At 52.4% G+C, this 17,613-nt stretch overlaps 9 protein-coding genes across 9 annotated transcripts; 4 read left to right on the plus strand and 5 right to left on the minus strand.

The window, feature by feature from the left end:
* Positions 1-326: 326 nt before the first annotated feature.
* PSV08DRAFT_407833 (thioredoxin-like protein) lies at positions 327-1,176 on the plus strand. Its single transcript, XM_014221388.2, has 3 exons — positions 327-395; positions 449-722; positions 845-1,176. The coding sequence occupies exons 1-3, from the start codon at positions 369-371 to the stop codon at positions 1,012-1,014; spliced, it is 471 nt and encodes a 156-aa protein (XP_014076863.1). The 5' UTR covers positions 327-368; the 3' UTR covers positions 1,015-1,176.
* A 1,088-nt stretch (positions 1,177-2,264) lies between these two features.
* Positions 2,265-3,909, minus strand: PSV08DRAFT_359795 (heme peroxidase). The gene is made up of 2 exons (XM_014221389.2): positions 3,319-3,909; positions 2,265-3,263 (listed from the first exon to the last, which is right to left on the minus strand). Exons 1-2 carry the CDS (start codon positions 3,726-3,728, stop codon positions 2,552-2,554), a joined length of 1,122 nt encoding a protein of 373 aa, XP_014076864.1. The 5' UTR covers positions 3,729-3,909; the 3' UTR covers positions 2,265-2,551.
* A 702-nt stretch (positions 3,910-4,611) lies between these two features.
* On the minus strand, positions 4,612-6,407 carry PSV08DRAFT_399629 (uncharacterized protein). Its single transcript, XM_014221390.2, has 2 exons — positions 5,788-6,407; positions 4,612-5,715 (listed from the first exon to the last, which is right to left on the minus strand). The coding sequence occupies exons 1-2, from the start codon at positions 6,376-6,378 to the stop codon at positions 4,927-4,929; spliced, it is 1,380 nt and encodes a 459-aa protein (XP_014076865.1). The 5' UTR covers positions 6,379-6,407; the 3' UTR covers positions 4,612-4,926.
* Positions 6,408-7,158: 751 nt separating this feature from the next.
* PSV08DRAFT_385888 (major facilitator superfamily domain-containing protein) lies at positions 7,159-9,320 on the plus strand (the record flags this gene model as incomplete). Its single annotated transcript, XM_014221391.2, has 4 exons — positions 7,159-7,528; positions 7,696-8,153; positions 8,219-8,993; positions 9,064-9,320. The coding sequence occupies 4 exons, from the start codon at positions 7,159-7,161 to the stop codon at positions 9,303-9,305; spliced, it is 1,845 nt and encodes a 614-aa protein (XP_014076866.2). The 3' UTR covers positions 9,306-9,320.
* A 411-nt stretch (positions 9,321-9,731) lies between these two features.
* Positions 9,732-10,593, minus strand: PSV08DRAFT_359798 (uncharacterized protein; the record flags this gene model as incomplete). Its single annotated transcript, XM_014221392.1, has 1 exon — positions 9,732-10,593. The coding sequence occupies exon 1, from the start codon at positions 10,554-10,556 to the stop codon at positions 9,732-9,734; it is 825 nt and encodes a 274-aa protein (XP_014076867.1). The 5' UTR covers positions 10,557-10,593.
* Positions 10,594-10,919: 326 nt separating this feature from the next.
* PSV08DRAFT_273989 (40S ribosomal protein uS12) lies at positions 10,920-11,847 on the plus strand. The gene is made up of 3 exons (XM_014221393.2): positions 10,920-10,967; positions 11,081-11,329; positions 11,422-11,847. Exons 1-3 carry the CDS (start codon positions 10,958-10,960, stop codon positions 11,598-11,600), a joined length of 438 nt encoding a protein of 145 aa, XP_014076868.1. The 5' UTR covers positions 10,920-10,957; the 3' UTR covers positions 11,601-11,847.
* Positions 11,848-12,254: 407 nt separating this feature from the next.
* Positions 12,255-14,093, minus strand: PSV08DRAFT_217439 (Ima1 N-terminal domain-containing protein; the record flags this gene model as incomplete). Its single annotated transcript, XM_014221394.1, has 2 exons — positions 13,933-14,093; positions 12,255-13,877 (listed from the first exon to the last, which is right to left on the minus strand). Exons 1-2 carry the CDS (start codon positions 14,053-14,055, stop codon positions 12,255-12,257), a joined length of 1,746 nt encoding a protein of 581 aa, XP_014076869.1. The 5' UTR covers positions 14,056-14,093.
* Positions 14,094-14,209: 116 nt separating this feature from the next.
* Positions 14,210-16,139, plus strand: PSV08DRAFT_29309 (mitochondrial 54S ribosomal uL24m domain-containing protein). Its single transcript, XM_014221395.2, has 2 exons — positions 14,210-14,942; positions 14,989-16,139. Exons 1-2 carry the CDS (start codon positions 14,403-14,405, stop codon positions 16,006-16,008), a joined length of 1,560 nt encoding a protein of 519 aa, XP_014076870.1. The 5' UTR covers positions 14,210-14,402; the 3' UTR covers positions 16,009-16,139.
* On the minus strand, positions 16,140-17,347 carry PSV08DRAFT_29310 (oligosaccharide biosynthesis protein Alg14 like-domain-containing protein). The gene has a single exon (XM_066092595.1). The coding sequence runs from the start codon at positions 17,186-17,188 to the stop codon at positions 16,271-16,273; it is 918 nt and encodes a 305-aa protein (XP_065949555.1). The 5' UTR covers positions 17,189-17,347; the 3' UTR covers positions 16,140-16,270.
* Positions 17,348-17,613: the final 266 nt, after the last annotated feature.

Genomic DNA, 17,613 nt, shown 5'->3' on the forward strand with positions numbered 1-17,613 from the left:
GAGACTGGAATAGATTGTTTGCCAAACCCACAACTTTCCATGGTAGGAAAGCTATCGATACATGCTGAGTCTTTCCAGTATAGATATATCGGAAGAGTGTGAAAGCATCAGCACGAGCAAACGAACGATGATCATAACAGATAAGGCATCCTAATTACTTCTTAGGGAAAGGCAGCTAGCTACGCTACGCAAATGCATAGATACCAATGACCAAAAGTGGTGGAAAACGCAAGGGCGAATAGGATACAACAAGTATTAGTGGTGCCAATGGCCTTGGCGCTCTGACCTCATCCAAAACTTCGAGTGCGGCGAACGTCGGAGGTGATGCCATCACCGAACTTTCTGTCAACATCCACCAACGACACAAAATGTTTGCAAGACGCGCAATTCCCTCGGTAATTATTCACGAATATATTCCCGCTAATTCAATGCCTCTAACAATTACCAGGCCTTCCGAGCCGCCACTCGCGCAAGCGCACCTCGCTTTTCCCCAACCACACGCTTCCTCACGCCGTTCCAAGCACGACTGCTCTCTGATGAAGTCCGCTCCGCAATCGACAGAGCCATTGCTTCATCCCCAGTAGTTCTATTCATGAAGGGCACACCTGAAACACCCCAATGTGGTTTCTCAAGAGCCAGCATCCAGATTCTGGGCATGCAGGGCGTAGATCCGGACAAATTCACAGCTTTCAATGTACTAGAGGACCAGGAGCTGAGGCAAGGTAAGGAATTCACATGGCGCATAAACCGGCATGATCGAATATTTTCGGACTGAGCTCTGTGTTTTTGCTGTCAATTGGCATGGAATGCGCCACTGGGAATATCTTGCTGACAAATGGATCAGGAATCAAAGAATACTCAGAGTGGCCGACGATACCACAGCTATATGTCGACAAGGAGTTTATCGGCGGCTGCGACATTCTTATGACGATGCACCAGGACGGATCGCTCGCTAAGATGCTTGAGGAAAAGGGTGTTGTTGTTCCTGCCGAAGGCCAAGGGCAAGCACCTTAAAAAGCTTATTCATGAAAACGGCAGAGAATACAGGGCACGCGACCTAGTACTTACATAATACTGTTTTGTATCGATTGTGAGTGTTATCAATAGCTTGCATTACTGTTAAAAGAATGTGTACATACGACTTATACAACATTTGCCGTTGGTTGGCCCTTGCAAGCTACCGCTTTCTGACGCACTATGTTTGCATGTACAAGCGCTACTATGGCCTGTCGTCAGGGCCGCACCTTCCTCACCAATTCCAGATGACACAAGCTTGGATCTTGAGCTCCGCACTTCCCAAGCGTGCACCGTCGACACCTATGGGGACTCTCAACATATCGTCCACGCCGTCATTCCCACTCTTCCATGATGGGTGCTGAACGCAGAGATCTTCCTTCGCATCCAAAAACAACAAAGATTTCATCCTCTAAAACTGTACTGTCTGCAAAGGTAAAGAAAACAGTGTCAGTTGCCGCAATCTTCAGAAAAAGGGATCATAAGCCCCATCGAAGTATATATGCGTCCCGAAAGAATGAAGGAATTTCTGAATTCACCAAAGAAGATGGTGATGTTACGATGTTACTAAGTGTCAAATCTCACTCGAGCCCACGTAGTGGCGTGAAGAAAGGATATGGAAAGCGCGCATCAGATATACATCCGCTGAGCGTAGCTTTCAAAAGTATAACCCGAGATCCCGATAGACTGCGTTGTTAGTCAACATCAAATCCTACAGACGCCAGTAACGACTATCGCAGACACCTCTACTAGACGACCTCTCTCCAGATTAACAATATTCTAAAAGGTTTGCTTACCACACTTGATGAGAGTACTCTATCGACCGTCCTTCCAAGCAGCAGCCCCAAGAATGCCTCTGCCTCTCCAATCAAGCTGTCAGCACCAGCAAAATACGAACGCCTAGCCTTGCAGCTCCACCAACCCATCTCGCAGTTCACCCTCAGACGGCACCATACCGATAGCAAAGGCCAAGTCGTAAGCTTTGAACAAACGCTCGAGGTGCGCATGTCGCGTTTCGAGACACTGATCGCTGCGCAAACGGAAAAAGTGGCCGCATTACAAAAAGCATGGGAGGCCGTCGTGGGCGAGATACTATGGAAACTTGGCGCTGCATGTCTTGGAGGGAAAGCGATGCAGGATTTGCTTTTTACTACAACTACTACTTAGGTTCCATATCATGTTTACCAAAGGGGTAGTTAACGTGCATGTAAAATGGTCACTTTCAAAAAATACAATGGAATAATTTTAAGTCACAAATTGGAGGATCCATGATCCGGGTAAAATGGTGCAAAGTTTGACTCTATCTTTATTCTTATCTATTGCAAACCATACGACCACAGGAAAGAGCGCAATGTATGTTTCTACAAAGAAAAAGAAAAAAGAAAAATCATACATCTTGTAGCTAACCCACTCCCATGGGTATCGTGAAAAGCAAATGTCTAATAATCTAGATGGATATCTTGAATGTTCAAAACTTGAACCCTCGGAACGAAACGTCTTCTATCCTCGTCTAATTCGCTGGTCTTCCAAAGAGAGTCTAATCAAAAGAGCTCTTGAAGACCCATCGCTGATCTTCGGGCTGCTGGAAGGGCACGCCAAGCTCAAACAGGGTCGTGACGGCCTCGGCAAAGTCCTTGAAGAAAGCATCACTGTCCTTGGCATACAGTTGGGTGTACTGCTTGAAGCTCTTGTCCTTGACAAGCTCCATGTCAGTGGGCAGCATCATGAGGCTCTTGGTCTTGACATCCTCAAACTGCTTGGGACCATTCCACTTCTTGTACGCCCACTTCTCCTCGAGGAGCAGCTTAAAGTAGTCGTTGGTCAGTGTGGTGGGAGAGAAGGTCCAGGGGCCGTTGAAGCCGGAGCGGTCAGTGTGGCAGCGACCGAGGGCATGGGCGCCAGAGAGGGCGACCATAGCACGGTCATCGAATCCCATGCGGCCAAAGATGGCGCGAATGTGGCTGCTATCCTTGGTGGCATCGGGTAGACGGCCATCAGGAGTGCAGAAGGCAACATCGCGGTCGGTACGGCCAGCACGGTAAGGGATCTTGGGGCCCTGCATCTCCTGGATGGCACAAACACCACCAAGAATCCACAGGTCCGAGTAGCTGATCCAAGGGAAAGCTTGCTTGACAGGCTCGAGGAAGTCGCGAGCAGCCTTGAGACCAGCGTTGGCACCGTGGTCAGCTTCGGGGGCAAAGCGCATGGTTGCGCCGTTGGAGCCACCAGTTCCCGTCAACTTGTCATAGCTATAGCATGTCAGTTGTTGGTTCAATGGCGTCAAATACAATTGAGTGTACTCACGTTCCCGAGCAGTGCCATGCCAAACGCAGCAGCACAGGACCGTAGCTGCCATCATCGTAGTTGTCGTCCTCCTCCAGTCTCTTGGCGATCGTGTCGTAGACCTTCTGGTAGTCCTCGAACCTGGGAGTGAAGACCTTGGTGCTGGTCTGGCCAAAGAGCTCTGGCTTGTATGTGTACAGGGCGTAGGCACCCGCACCGACAAGTAGAGCACCAGCACCGAAAGCTAGACCGGTTGGGTTGCCCTCGTGCTTATCAGGGCCATCTTCCTGGGAGGCGTATCCGCGTCGTTGGTTGCGGAAGGCGTTTTGTGCGGGTGCAACGAAGCGGGCAGATGAGCGGGTGGCGGTGGTGCGGAATGATGGAGCAGCAGTGCGCAGAGCGCGGGAGAAGCTTCGGGAGGCCGACGCCATTGTGGGGGTGTTTGTGTATATGTGTGTGTGTTGATAAGGTACAATCGACTTGTTTGTGTCTAGAGAGCGCAATTGGTGAAGGCAGAGGGCGAAGTGAGGGGCAGAAAGCCGGCGAAAGCGAGACGATCAGAGACGTCAGCAAAGGGAGCGTGAAGGTTTTTATGAAGACACAAGTATTTTCTCGGTGTCCCGAGGGCGATAAGTCTTTCTTTCTGGAAGGCACGTCAAAAGACCCACCTCTGACGATTGTGGGCCAATCACATGCGTCGCAGAGCATGGCTGTCTGGACCCTTGCGATTACGATATCTGAAGCAACGGCGACACAGGCCCGACAGCTTCATCTGTGCTTCTCGAGTCGCCGAAGAGCGGCTTCTTGGTAGGAATCAGCTTACACATGCACACAGGCAGACCCGCGGCAGTCCAGCAGAGGAGGGCCAAGTGGTTTTGTGACTTGTCTGCACTAAGCACTGCCATGGTGCATATTCCGACCTCGCCCCGAGACAGATCGACGCAGGCCAGGCGCGCGGAACGAGGGGCAACGGCATGAGGCTCTGCGGCAGCCGCCTCGAGATGCCCTTGTCCTCTTCAACAGACTATCCGCAATCGATGCAGTATACTGCCTCTGTCTCGCCATGACCACACCAATGGCTTTTTGCTGTCGTCGTTTCTGCGTCAGCCACCGTTGCTGGGTACGGCTGCTGACTGGCCAATCACAATGTTGTCATACTCAGCCATGGCGGCGTGACTCGTGCCGCACCCACATGCCGTCCCCATGCCGTCCCTCTCCAGCGCGGTACAAGCGGCAAATAGTGGATGCTTTGCTACAACAGGCAAATCTCTCCATCCAGCCAGAAGGGGCCCCACTGCCTTATGGTTACACATGTATCAAGGCGGCAAATCAGTCCGGTAATAAGCCAATTCCATTACATACTCCAACCCAAACACACGCACGTACACATTAGGGCTGACAAAAGAGGAGACAATCAAACATGATAACTCCGGCTGGCCATGACCCTCCCGCTGATGATCCCAAATCTTGACCTAGCGCCTTGCAGGGAAATGCTCATGCCCATGCTCGTGTAAAAAAACATAAAATCAGACCCAGCTCCAGTGCCGAAAATGCAATCATTAACCCAGGTGTTTCCCCCCCTTTCGTGAGCCGCTCGTCCTAGCGTGAAACATGCAAAATGAAAAGCAATCAATGAAACATGTGGTGATGGTGATGGTGGTGGTGGTGGTGGTGGTGGTCTAGCGGAGGCAGGCCCATAATGGTACCAAGGTAGAGATGCGCATGAGGGTAGCCCGTCATACTGTTTGTGGGTGTTGAGATACCCGATGACGATGCTGTAGGTTGATGCGACTCTTCTAGACTTCTTCGGGCTGCGATTTCTGCTGCTTCCTTGACAATCTTGGGCTTGAGGAGATCCCAGGAAGTGTTGTTGGGATCCTTGGGGATAGTCACAGCGCGTTTATACGACGGGCAGGCCTCGAGTTCCTTGATACCAATGGGTGGCGACAGTTGGGCGGCCTTTTCCTTGAAATAGGCCTTGCGCCTAGATTTCTTTGAACTGTACTCGGCAGTCCTGGCAGTCCGCTGCATCTCTTCCCACTGTTCCATCTTCTTCGCAAAGGCTTGTCGCTCTTCTATCCTCTGAGCTTTTGCAGCAAGCCATGCAGCGATCCACGCGGGAGCCGCATTTGCGTCAGGAGCCCGTTCACGCACCTCGCGGTTGTATTCGGCAACGAGCTTGTCCACGTCTGATCTTAAATAAATCGTCTTAAGTGCATGCGTGCTTGCTGGGCCAACCCCGACAAAATTGCCCCAAGAGTCGTAGATACCGCTTGGAAGAGCAGCACGGATGAAGGAGATGTCTTCACCGTCTGGACCTTTGAGCAGAGCCATGGCTTCGTACTCCTTAATGACCTGGTTTGTTAGACAGTCCTTGCACATGCGGCGTAGAAAAGCCCAGAATGTCTTGCGAGTGTTCTAGACGATGGTCAGTCAAATCGATAAATTTGCCATGAGAAGTCTGTAGACGGTGCAGGTGGTATCACTTACGGGCGCACCGCAGTCCATACAGCCATGGCCGTGGCGCAGATGGGCAAACTGGAACTCTGTCAGGCCTGGAGGAGGGTCCGGCATGTCGGTTCCGTAGTAGTAAACCCTGCTATGCTTCCAGAGCATGGGGTTGTCGCGCAGGAAGCGGTAACATGAAGCGATTTTGCTGCGCATCTCGAGCAACTGGGCGGGGTCCGAGTAGGAGAGAATGATGAACCAGCAGTCGAGGTCGACACCCTTGGACAAGACCTTGCCCCTCCGTAACCTGGTGGGCTTGCGTTGCTGCCACTGCTGCGTGAGGAGGGGGCGGGCGGTTGTGGTTGCAAGTGGAGCCATGGCATTGCTGGCATAGGAAGCGCTCGCGTGTGCTGCTTGGTCGTATTCTCTCTTGCCGTCCTCGCCCCGCTTGCGCTTCAGACTGCCTTGGACCTTTGCCAAGGGCACGTTGTGGGAGCGCACCTCTTGCGCAAAGGCGGCACGCTTGCCAGCGGGGGGGCGGCAATTGATTACTGTCGCATAGGCTTGGTCGGGCGTCTGCAGAAAGGGCGTCTGCTTGTTGACTGTAAAGGCGACATATTTGGCATTCACCATTTCGGGTCAGCAGGCCAGCCGCTCGGTGGGATGTGGAATCGAGGCGGATGGCAGGCAGGCAGGCAGACTTCCGGGGGGTAGGGTCGTCCTTTTTCACGGCGTCGTGGCGGCGGTATGGAGGAGAGGAGGGTGGAGCGGTCAGACGGGCTGGGGCAGCAGGAAAGGAGCGTGGACGACGCTGAGACTTCGGCGTGCCCAGGCTCGAGTGAGGTCGGCTGCCGAACCAGTCTTGCCCGGTAGCAAGGTTGACCCTTCGCATACAAAACCTTGGCCTGCTCCTTACTAAGCTCGACCGTGCTATAACCACTGGAGCTGTGCGCGGCTGACATCACTCGAGTGGGCTCCTTGTCGGATGCGGACATGCACCGTCAGTCTGGACATGCACCCTCGATACGCATGTGCTCGTCTAATAAGTACGCACACATGTACGGACAGCCGCCACACAATCTGGCTGCCGCCTCGTGGGCGGGCTGGAGGGGCATGCGACCAAGACCAGGACCAGGAGCAGCACAAGCACACCAAGATGGAATCCGACCGCCGCGGAACACTGGCCCTTGAGCATTCAGCCATTTTTTCGCAATTCGGCCGACGGCAAGGACGACAAGGACGCCGCGCCGGCGATCACATGGCGGCACCGACCAGGACTTACTTTGACGCGAGGCGCGCGCCGCTCGACCCTTAGTTTTTTGGGGGGCGCCGCCGTGGACGGGCCCGGCAAAAGTCGCCTGGGCTGGGCGTGGCGGTGGTGAAGGGGGGCTTTCGGACAAGGGCTGGAAGGGCATGCAACACACCAAAGGTTACGCCGTCGCCTGTGCTATCCGCGACTTGGCGCTGGGGAAAGCAGCGCGCAGGAGCGGCGATAAGATACGGCGACAGGCGCCCTGCCCCAGGAGAGATGCGGGGTTAGCGGGCAGGGGGCGCATCCACGCCGGGCTAGAGCCGGTAGCTAGACTGAGCGACCTCGGCCTGCTCGTCTGTCAACATCATTGCTTCTCCCACGCCGCCTCCCAAGTGCCACTGCAAGCGTCACCCCGGCTTCCGCTTCTACCACGGTACAGTCGCCTGCCATCCAGGCCCCGTCATATCAACCCGACTGCCCGCCACACGGTCCGGCATTGCCCAAACACCGCCATGTTTGGCAAGACTGAAAGTAAGTTTAGGGTTTCATGGCCACGGCGCCAAGTCGTCTCAGACCTCATCTACAAGGCTTGTCTCTCTCTACACTCGTCGCCAACCTTTTTAGCCTGGCACACGGCTCTTGTGGCTACCAGGCATGTGCGTTTGTTGGTGGTAGAGCGCCAGGCTGACCATTTGCAGAGCATCCGCCCTCTCCGGACATGGACAAGCACGATGCCCTTCCTCGCTACGACAACAGCCACGACGACGACGCTGAACATGTCACTTGTCCGCCCACCACCACCGACACCAAACTCATTACCAAGATAGATCTCCATGTCATCCCCTTCCTGTGCATCATGTACCTACTGGCCTTTTTGGACAGAGTCAACATTGCCAACGCCAATGTCTTTGGCCTTAGCCAGGAACTCGACCTCAACAGAGACAACCGCTACAACACAGCCCTTGTCATCTTCTTCGTCCCATATATCCTCTTCGAGATCCCCTCCAACATCCTGCTGAAAAAGATGAAGCCCCGCGTCTGGCTTAGTATCTGCATGTTTGGCTTTGGACTCGTCACCACGCTGCAAGGTCTTGTTCAAAACTACGCCGGATTGCTGACCACCCGCTTTTTCCTTGGAGTGTTTGAAGCCGGCATGGTAAGAGACGAATGTACAAAATGCATATGGCACATACACTGACTTCGTACCTACCAATCTACCAGTTCCCAGGCGCCTTCTATCTAATTGGAATGTGGTATAGAAGAAGCGAGGCTCAGAAGCGCTTCTCCTTCTTCTTCAGCTCCACCACCCTTGCTGGTGCCTTTGGAGGACTACTTGCCAGTGCCATTGGCAAGATGGATCACATTCGAGGTTATCGCGGATGGCGTTGGATATTTATTCTCGAAGGACTGCTAACCGTTGTGGTGTCGTTTGCATTCTTCTTCTTGTTACCTAATTTTCCCGAAGAAGTCAAATGGTTGTCAGAGCCTGAGCGCGCCTATGTCAAGCACCGCCTCCAAGTCGACCAAGGCCGCTCCGCCCGCGAGCGCCCCATCAAAGCGCGAGACGTTAGAAATGTCTTCAAAGACCCCAAGATTTTTATCGGTGGCTTGATGTACTTCGGCTTGATCGTACCCGCATATGGCTATGCTTACTTTTCACCCGCCATCATCCAAGGCTACGGCTACTCGCCCATCCAGACCCAGCTCCACAGTGTGCCTCCCTGGGCTACTGCATTTGGCTTTGCCATGCTTGTTGCGTATTTCTCCGATCGCCTCAGACATCGCTTCCTTTTTGCCATTTTCCCCATTTGCGTATGCATCACCGGCTTCGCTATCCTCATCTCTGTGCACAACCACCACGACTTGCAGTATGCAGCTCTCTTCCTGGTCGCCATGGGAGCCTATACAGCCATGCCTGTTATTGTCTGTTGGTTCAATATGAATCTGGGAGGACATCACAGGAGGGCTGTGGGCAGTGCGTGGCAGGTGGGTTTCGGTAAGTTTTGTCTTTGATTTTTCCTCGTTTGATCCTTGTTTGCGCAAAACAAATCTGACATTACATATAGGCAACATCGGTGGAATCATTGCTACTTTTTCTTTTCTCAAAAAGGATGCACCCAAGTACACAAAAGGCTACTCTATAAGTATTGCTTTTGTAATCTTAAGCGCGCTTAGCTGTACTGCGTACTTTTTTATGTGCAACTGGGCGAACCGGAGGCGCAACAAGAGTGTGAGAGATGTGGGGTTGACCGAATACGAAAAGACGGAAATGGGTGATTTGAACCCAGATTATCGATATCTCCTTTAAATGGGGGGGGGGGGGGGGGGGGGAGGTCGAAGTTCTTGGATGAGGAATGAAAAAAAAAGAGCCACGATGAAAAATCCAAAAGGAACAAAATTTGTAATCTAGCATGAAGGGTATTTGTATCTAGACTGACCATCGGTATGGAATATAATCCTAGATAGGTATTCACTATGTGTGTATCATTACCGAATTAATCTAAGCTTGCCCAATTCACCTTTTTTTTTCGCCAAATCTACAAGACTCCAGTGCTTGAACAGCCTTGGTGATTTATACTACGCAATTTCCTGTACTGCGCTTTATAGTCCATGACTTGACGAATCACGACGTTGGATATGATAAATTGCCGTGCGGAATCTTGCTTGATTCGCATTAGTAGATCGTTGCATGCTAAAAAAAAGTACCATATATCCCCCTCCCCCCTTCATATTTTCAAGTCACACTCTGTGCAGTCGTAATGCTATCCGAATCCACCCCCCCTTCACTTCCATGCCCCCAAATCTCCTTGCTCTCACTCTCAACCCCCCTCATCGCCTTAGCAACCTCCTCCAACCTAACAACTACCTCCTGAACCCCCTTGTTCACTTTCTCAAAATACCGGTCGTTTTCCTCCCTCCTCTTCCGGCTAAGTTCGATGTCCTTCTCCGTCTCCTCTTCTAGCTTAATCCGATCAAACAGCTTATCCCCCTTTCCCGCACCAGCACCACTCACCATACTCTGTGCTTGTACGTCCGTCACCTTGGTATCCTGCGACTTCTTCTTCTGCTGCTCAGGCGTTTGCTCGTCTTCTTCCGAGCGGGCCCATGCTTTCGCGAGCTCGATCTGGGCTCTGCGCAGCTCGTCGAGGGCGTGCGAGTGCTCGGAGCCGAAGACAGTCATGCCAGGGCCTTTGATAGCGCTGAGTTCGACTTCCTCGAGTGTGTTCTGCATCTCGGCCCATATTGCTTCGGCGCGCGACGAGGCTTCTGCGTCGGCTGCTTGGCTTTGTTGGCGCTGGCGCCGTTGGAAGGGCGCTGAGGCGTTTGTCGATACGGGGCTGAGATAGTCGCCATCGCCGCTTGTATTTGGGGGCAGAGGGCGCTTGGGATCTGGAGAGAGCAGGGAGCGTTGGCGGACTAGAGGTGTTTTTGCTGGTGTTCGGGTCTCATGTAGTGATGTGTTCGAGGCATTGTGTGATGGTGGGCCAACGAAAAGAGCTGGTGCTGGCAGACGATTTGTCTGCATCCTGGAAACCTTCTTGTCGTCTTTAGAAGACATGTTGTAGCATGCAGCGTGGATATTCACAGGAGCAGATGTTGAAGACGAAAGGTGACTGTAGCTTTACACGATTAGATGCAGAAGCTAGCAAGGGCGTTGCGTGTCAGAATGCGAACACTAATTTCTCTTTTATATTTGTCGAAAGCAAGAAGCTACTAAGACTAGGGCTATGCGCTTCGACAGAGAAGACGGTGTTCAGTGTTCCTGAAGCCCTCGGCCCAGCTCAATGACGATGGCCCGATAAGATAGCAAATACCCCTGCAGCCGCGCTAGCCACGACAGAAGCGACGCCAAGGCCCGTGCGCACACACGCTGGGTGAGATTTCTCCTTCCCGTTACTCTTCGACGTTCGCGATACTAACCATCCACTCTCCAGCACATCACTCGTCAACACCGCAATCATGGGTAAAGGTACGCACTCATCTCACCAAGGCGTCCCCAACCTGTCCATATCCCATTTCCCTTCCCTTCTCGCCTTGCACGACACCATTGTGCACTTTGCAGCTGCTTACACCATCCTCCAGGAAAGCCAAGAGGTCTCAACGCCGCCCGCAAGCTCCGCAACCATCGCCGTGAGGGACGATGGGCCGATCTCCACTACAAGAAGCGTCTCCTCGGAACCGCTTTCAAGTCTTCTCCCTTTGGTGGTTCTTCCCACGCCAAGGGTATCGTCCTTGAGAAGGTCGGTGTTGAGGCCAAGCAGCCCAACTCCGCTATCCGAAAGTGTGTCAGGGTTCAGTTGATCAAGAACGGAAAGAAGGTCACCGCTTTCGGTATGTCACGACATCCCGGGAATTGAGTGCGGCTTGCAGCAAAGCACTTTTGGCAAGCATGCATCAAGAAGCTGTGGCTAACATGAAAGCAGTCCCCAACGACGGTTGCTTGAACTTCGTGGACGAGAACGACGAAGTCCTCCTTGCCGGTTTCGGTCGCAAGGGCAAGGCCAAGGGTGATATTCCCGGTGTGCGTTTCAAGGTCGTCAAGGTTTCCGGTGTCGGTCTCTCGGCACTCTGGAAGGAGAAGAAGGAGAAGCCCAGATCATAGAGCACTGGCCAACAAGGAGTCAAGGAAGGAAATGAATGCGGACTACCAGCACGCCATGAACGAATGATGGAATCCGCGGATGGCCGCGGAAGTTTACCGGAGTCTTTACATTGGGGATATCTGTGCTTCAACCCGGCATATGAAAGTCATGATATGCTGGAGGGTTAGATAGCAAATCTAACTCGTTCAAGCGCCCACTCGTTTGTGTGCCACTACTGGAGTAATTCGTAGTCCTTCACAATGCCTTGGTGGGGTAACGGGTGAATTGCTATTACCTAAGTCATGTATCCCCGCACGTCGTGTGCAAACATGGAAGGTTAGCCGCGTACTGAATCAAAGCCATATTCGCTATGCTTACATGTCCTATTCGTGGTCCGTATCGTATACTACATTTGAGTATCACAACTTGCAGATCTCGTCTGCGACCTTGATAACTCGGGCCAATGGAACATAGGAAAAAAGTGCCACCAGCTGCCGGGTATCTCAAATAAAACGCCAATCAATGCGTCCACCATCCCAAGGAAAGAGACAAAAAGAAAAAGGTAAACAGTGGAAAAAAATAAGAGAAAAAGGAAAAAAAATAGGCGTTTGCCAGTACCAAACCAAAAAAGTTTCAATGATGCAAGCCAAGTGACTCTCTATCTCTCCTCCTCTCTATTTGGAGAACATGGCATTGAACGTATCCTCTAGTCCCGTATCTTTCATCGTACCGTAGTAATCATACTTGAGTTTGGGGCTAGCAAACAGCTCCGCATCCCTCTTGACATTCTTCGGTACGCCCAGACCCTCTAGGCCCTGTGATTTGCTGGTTCCACCCGCACCCCTTGTCTTCTTCTCTTCTTTGAAGAAGTTGGGCATGCTTTCTTTGAGTGGCGGCGCCCACACCCCGCGTTTCCATGGGTTGGGTTTTTGGTTGGCGGCGAGTGAGGTGGGAGGTGCGGCGGGGACGCGGTGACGGAAGGGATTTGGGTCTTTGCGGGCGAAGATGGAGTGTGGTTCTCTGGGTTTGGCGGAGGGCGAGGCTTGTTGCTGAGCAAAAGTTGGGCGCTTGGAGAATTGGTTAGATATGATCTCGGGTGGTTGAGCGGAGAAGCGACCCTTGGTCGGGGTCCAGTCCATGTCGTCGGCATCTAGGAAAGAGTTGCGTTGGGCAAAGGGGGTTGTGGCTTCGGTCGCATGTGTGGTATATGATGATTCTGTAAGGGTGGGTGATGGAGGGGCGGGAGAGGATTCCTGATAGCCTTGGATTCCAGATGCAAACGAATGTGCCATGCTATCGAAGAGGTCCGCTTGCGGGTGTGCAGGGTGGTAGGATCCCCTTCTTTCTTTCTTTGCGCTGCTGGGTTCACTAAGGACAGGCTCTTGGGCTGCCTTGGGGAATGAGGGTGCGGCACCGTAAACTATGCGGACAGTCTTCCAAGTCAGGACAAACGAGAGCGCAAGTACGCTGGCCATGACTGTGTGAGTGTATCGGAAGCTCTGTAGGGTATCGCCGTTTACTGCGGTATGCTGCCAGTAGTAGAGACTCGCAAAGCGAAGTGCGATGACGGCAGAGCGGATTGACCATAGTGATTTGAGTCCATGCATTCTGCCTGTGAGACTGTTCGTTTTGAGCTTCAACTTGGGGTTCCACCAGATAGTGAGCAGGTCGGCAAGGATAGCGTACTGCAACCATTTGACTATATACGGCGACAGTACACAGATGTTGTCGACGGAACGCGAGAGAAACGCCTGGTGCAGACACGCGCTCCAAGCGAAGATCTGGTCTTCCCGAGTAGCCTCGTTGGGGACCATAATTAGCCCAGCGACATGCCAGAGCAGTCCCACCACCGTACTCAAAATGTACGTCCACTCGGCCAGCGAAATAGCCCTGAGTGTCCATGCTTGTCGCGCCGTGTATACAACCGTGCGCTTTTCTTTGCTCGCTTCCATTATGCGCGCCAAATTGTCTGCTCGCGCTACATGGTTCGCATTTCGTATCTGGTTTTGGACCCGAGGCAGACAGTTCTTGCAAACCTGTGGGTAGCGCTCCTCAAGCTCGATCTTGTAGCTGTCGTAGGCTGCGAGGTATTGATCATACTGAGGATCGTCTTCTTCCGGAAGAAACTCGGCGAGCAGGCTGGTGTATAGCGTTTGGTTGTGCTGACACGCGTCGCAAAAGACATTGTCGGTGGGAGCAGACATAAAGGGTGAGGGTGAGCGCGAGGGTATGTACTGAAGCACAGGTGCGGGGATAGTTGCAATCTCCTCTATCGGTGGATCCGTGATATTTCCGCGCTGGTAGAAAGTCAGTTTGAGGAGAAGTCGCATATTAATGTCTTCAGTCATTGACCTCATCAAAGTGATTCACGGCGTCGCATTGCGGACAGCGGTATTTTTTGGGTATCTGGGAGACGCTTTCTCGCGACTGAACATTGCAGTAATGACAGCGCATTCTGCGCCGTAGGAGCGGCATGTTGGCGACAAGGTCTGGAGGTTGACGGGATGGTTGATGTGGGTGGACGATGTCATCGGCCAGCTGGTTCGGGGTGGCAGAATGGCGACGCTGACACACCGCCCGGAGACGGACGCGGAAATTTGGATCGCAGTATCAAAGGCACTGGTCACCACCAAAAGGGACGACTTCCCGCCAGCCCATCGCCGCAAGGACCAAGCCATTGAAGCGAGGCGCTTGCAGTGAATCCGAAAAAGTCGATTGACCTGGAAAATCCATTGCTAGCACCCGTCCCCGCCCATTGCTCCATGGCTCGGTAGTCCGCAAACCCTCCCACATCCACGTCCATCGCCGCTACCCTACCCACCATGAGCCAATTAGTCGTCCGGCCAGGACGAAACGCCGCCCGCCAGGCCAAGAAGCTCAAGGAAATCCGCAAAACGAAGTACGCAATCCAATGGCACGAGAGAGAGCGAAAGAAGCGGCAAGAACTCATGCAGGAGCGATGGGAGTCAAAGCAAGCCGTCCTGCAGCGCATCATGTGGGAAAATGAAAATATCAAGGGCGTCAAGAAACGTGCTTTAGCCAATGCCAAGGAAGATTGGAAGTTGGGTCCTTTGAGGCCAAACCGTGCCATTGGCCCAAATGCAGACAAGTACGGCGCTCTCACATCGTCTCAGATGCAGAAACCAGAAATCTCCGCCAAGACACAAAAGAATCGCAATGTTGTAAGAGAGAGGAAGGGAATGGAGCTTGAGTATCCGTTGGTTGTCGATGATAAGAAATACTTTCCTATTGTCCAAAATGACCGTGTTGTTATTCTTAAGGGTAAAGATGCTGGCAAGATTGGTGTTGTACAAGATATCATCCCCCGGACTCACGATGTCATTGTAAAGGGCTTGAATATGGTTCGTGTTCTCCCTTGGGCCACTAACTCAGACTGACACTTCTTAGCAATATTACGACTCCAATGTCTTCAGTGCTGCCAACGAAGACATGGGTCCGAAGCATCCAAACGAGGTGCCACTTCCTCTAGACCACGTTCGCCTTGTAATACCCTCTGAAATCAGTCAAGGAGGTGCAAAGCGTTACAAGGACGTTATCGTAGAAAAGATTTTCATGGAGCGACACACAACTGGCATTGATCCCTACACCGGGACTGATTACGGCAGCTCAGAAATCCCAAAGGAACATCAATATGACCCTCGCAACGGCCTGCCTATCTTCCATCGCTACATTTCAGGTACAAGCCACCGAATCGAATGGCCATGGGAACGCGAGGAATGGACTGAAGATGTCGATGTCACGAATGGGCAAAGTACAGATAACCGCTCATGGCTGCGGAAGACCATGTCCACCATTGCTCAACCTTTCTCTGGCCTGGACCGCTGGCGAAGCAGCAACAAGCAGAGCAGAGAGCAGCAAGATTCGAGTGCCCTGAAGACAGACGATATTGAAGAAAACTTCACAAAGATTGAAAAGGAGCAACAAGACAGATTCAAGACACAACCTCCAAGAAGCAAGGATCTCGAACTCCCCGAGGCATATGACGATGTAGATACAACACGCAACATCGTCGAGAGATCAGAGTCCATGTCCTATATCCTCGTCTCACCACCCTTCCCTGACACTCTCGGCGAAGAACTCCGCGGCGACATCCACGACCTCTCCATCAAGGCGAAGAAGGAACGAGATCCCCAGGCGCCGCGCGTTAAGATCGCCAGGCACTCTGAACAAGGCGCACTCGCACGAGAGATTGCAAAGCAGCAGAAGAAAGCTGCTGAGGCAATGAAGACGCCCATGCAGTTGCGGTGGGAGCTGGAGCAAAGGAAGAAAGCAGAGGCGTCGAAGAAGCAGCCTCTTGTGGATCAGGAAACCTTGCTGGCTGCGCTGGGCCAACACATGCAGAAGAAAGCTGCAAAGCCATACCTAGGCAAGAAGCAGATTGCTGCTCAAAACCAGGAACTGGACTAAGCTTTCTTCTTCTTCAAGTTTACGGTTGCAATTGTAGTCTACGGGCAAGAAGAAGAGGGATTTGTAACATAGAAACTTCTGTACACATAGCCGCGAAACTGAAAGCAGAAAATCTCAATCCAGGCCCTCTTGCATAGTATATCGTCATCATAGTTGAGGCGGGGGTATCTGTCGCTGTGAAATGCACATCAAACGCCATCTCCCATGCATATCACACCGTTCCTGTAAATCTCTCATTACGTGCGCACTTTCCTTGCATTCGTCACACCAGGACGCCCCAGTACTCTGCTCTCCCACCTGCACCTTCCAGTTCCTCCCATTGCACAAGGAACCGATCGACGAATCGAAGCAAGATCTTGCCGCTTAAACTAAGCGTCTTGACTCGTGCAAAACTCTCCACATAGATAGTTTTGCACTTGTGCCTGCTTTCTGCGCCTTTGACGTTGAAAAAACGCAATACAAGGCTTGCAAGAATAACGATAACGGCTGTGGCCGGCCCATTGGTGATAATCAGGTCGGGAACGTCGGCAGCCGCAGCTTCGTAGGGGGTTGTGGGCGCTTGGCCCGCGAGAGGCGCGGGTGCGCCGAGAAGCGGTGTGAAGCATGCGAATAAGGTGTACAGGGCGGAAAATGGTGTTGTAAGCAGTGACTGGTGGATCTTCCTTGCACGCGGTACGATGGCTATGTCGTAATGATGGGGTCCTGTGCACGCCGGGCTGTCGTCTCCTCTACTTGTATCTAGCACGCGTGTCTGGCCGTCTATATCCGTGACTTGCATCGTTGGTCTTGTTACTTTGCCATCACTCTTGTCTGCATCTTGCCCGTTCACCACCATTTCCTGCGCCTTCTTCCTTTTTCTCGCGGCATCTTGCAAATCTTGCTCAAACTGCGCAGCGCGTTGCGCGGAAAAGGCATCGCCACTGCTGACTACGTATGTCCTATGTGTGTACTTTCTTGTGTCGAGGTCGCGGAGTAGGCATAGCATTTCGTGGGTGTGGCCCCCAGACCCGAGCACGATTAGCACGCGCGTTGCGAGTGGGCGCTTGCGCCGGAGTGGTCGCGTTTTTGTGCTTGCATTGGGTAGGACAGCGAGAAGGCGTAGAGTAAATGCGACTAGAAGGGTGGCGAGGATTGCTATGAAGAACGAGAGAGTGTAGAGGGTAGGTGGTGAGGGAGCCATTCTGGGAATTGCTATCGTAACGGATCGGATTGCCCGCAGTGGCTGTTGAGGTAATTATATTTGCAGAAGCTTGCAATAATTGCTCGTGAGGGCAACTAGACGACGTGTAGTTTGCGAGACATAGTAGAGCATTGTTGATTGCTTGGGTTTGGGTTACTGTTCATGCAGGTGAGAGGTGAAGTGGTCGTGGCCATTGGCCAATGGTCAGCCGCGAACGGAAAGCACATTCCGAACACGAGTTCACATGACAAAGTCTGGCAATCAAGCATCCCCATGAACACCGACCCAAGGTATACAATTCTGTGCATTTAGTTCGCTTTCTCATAGCACGAAGAGCAATATTCGTGTTTGTATATCTCCAACATCTATTTCTTATGTAATAAAGACTTAGTATTACGCACAAGAAGGGCCATATGGTACTCAGT

Source organism: Bipolaris maydis (genome assembly GCF_028858645.1).
Source record: "Bipolaris maydis strain C4 unplaced genomic scaffold PSV08scaffold_3, whole genome shotgun sequence".
NCBI lineage: Eukaryota > Fungi > Ascomycota > Dothideomycetes > Pleosporales > Pleosporaceae > Bipolaris > Bipolaris maydis.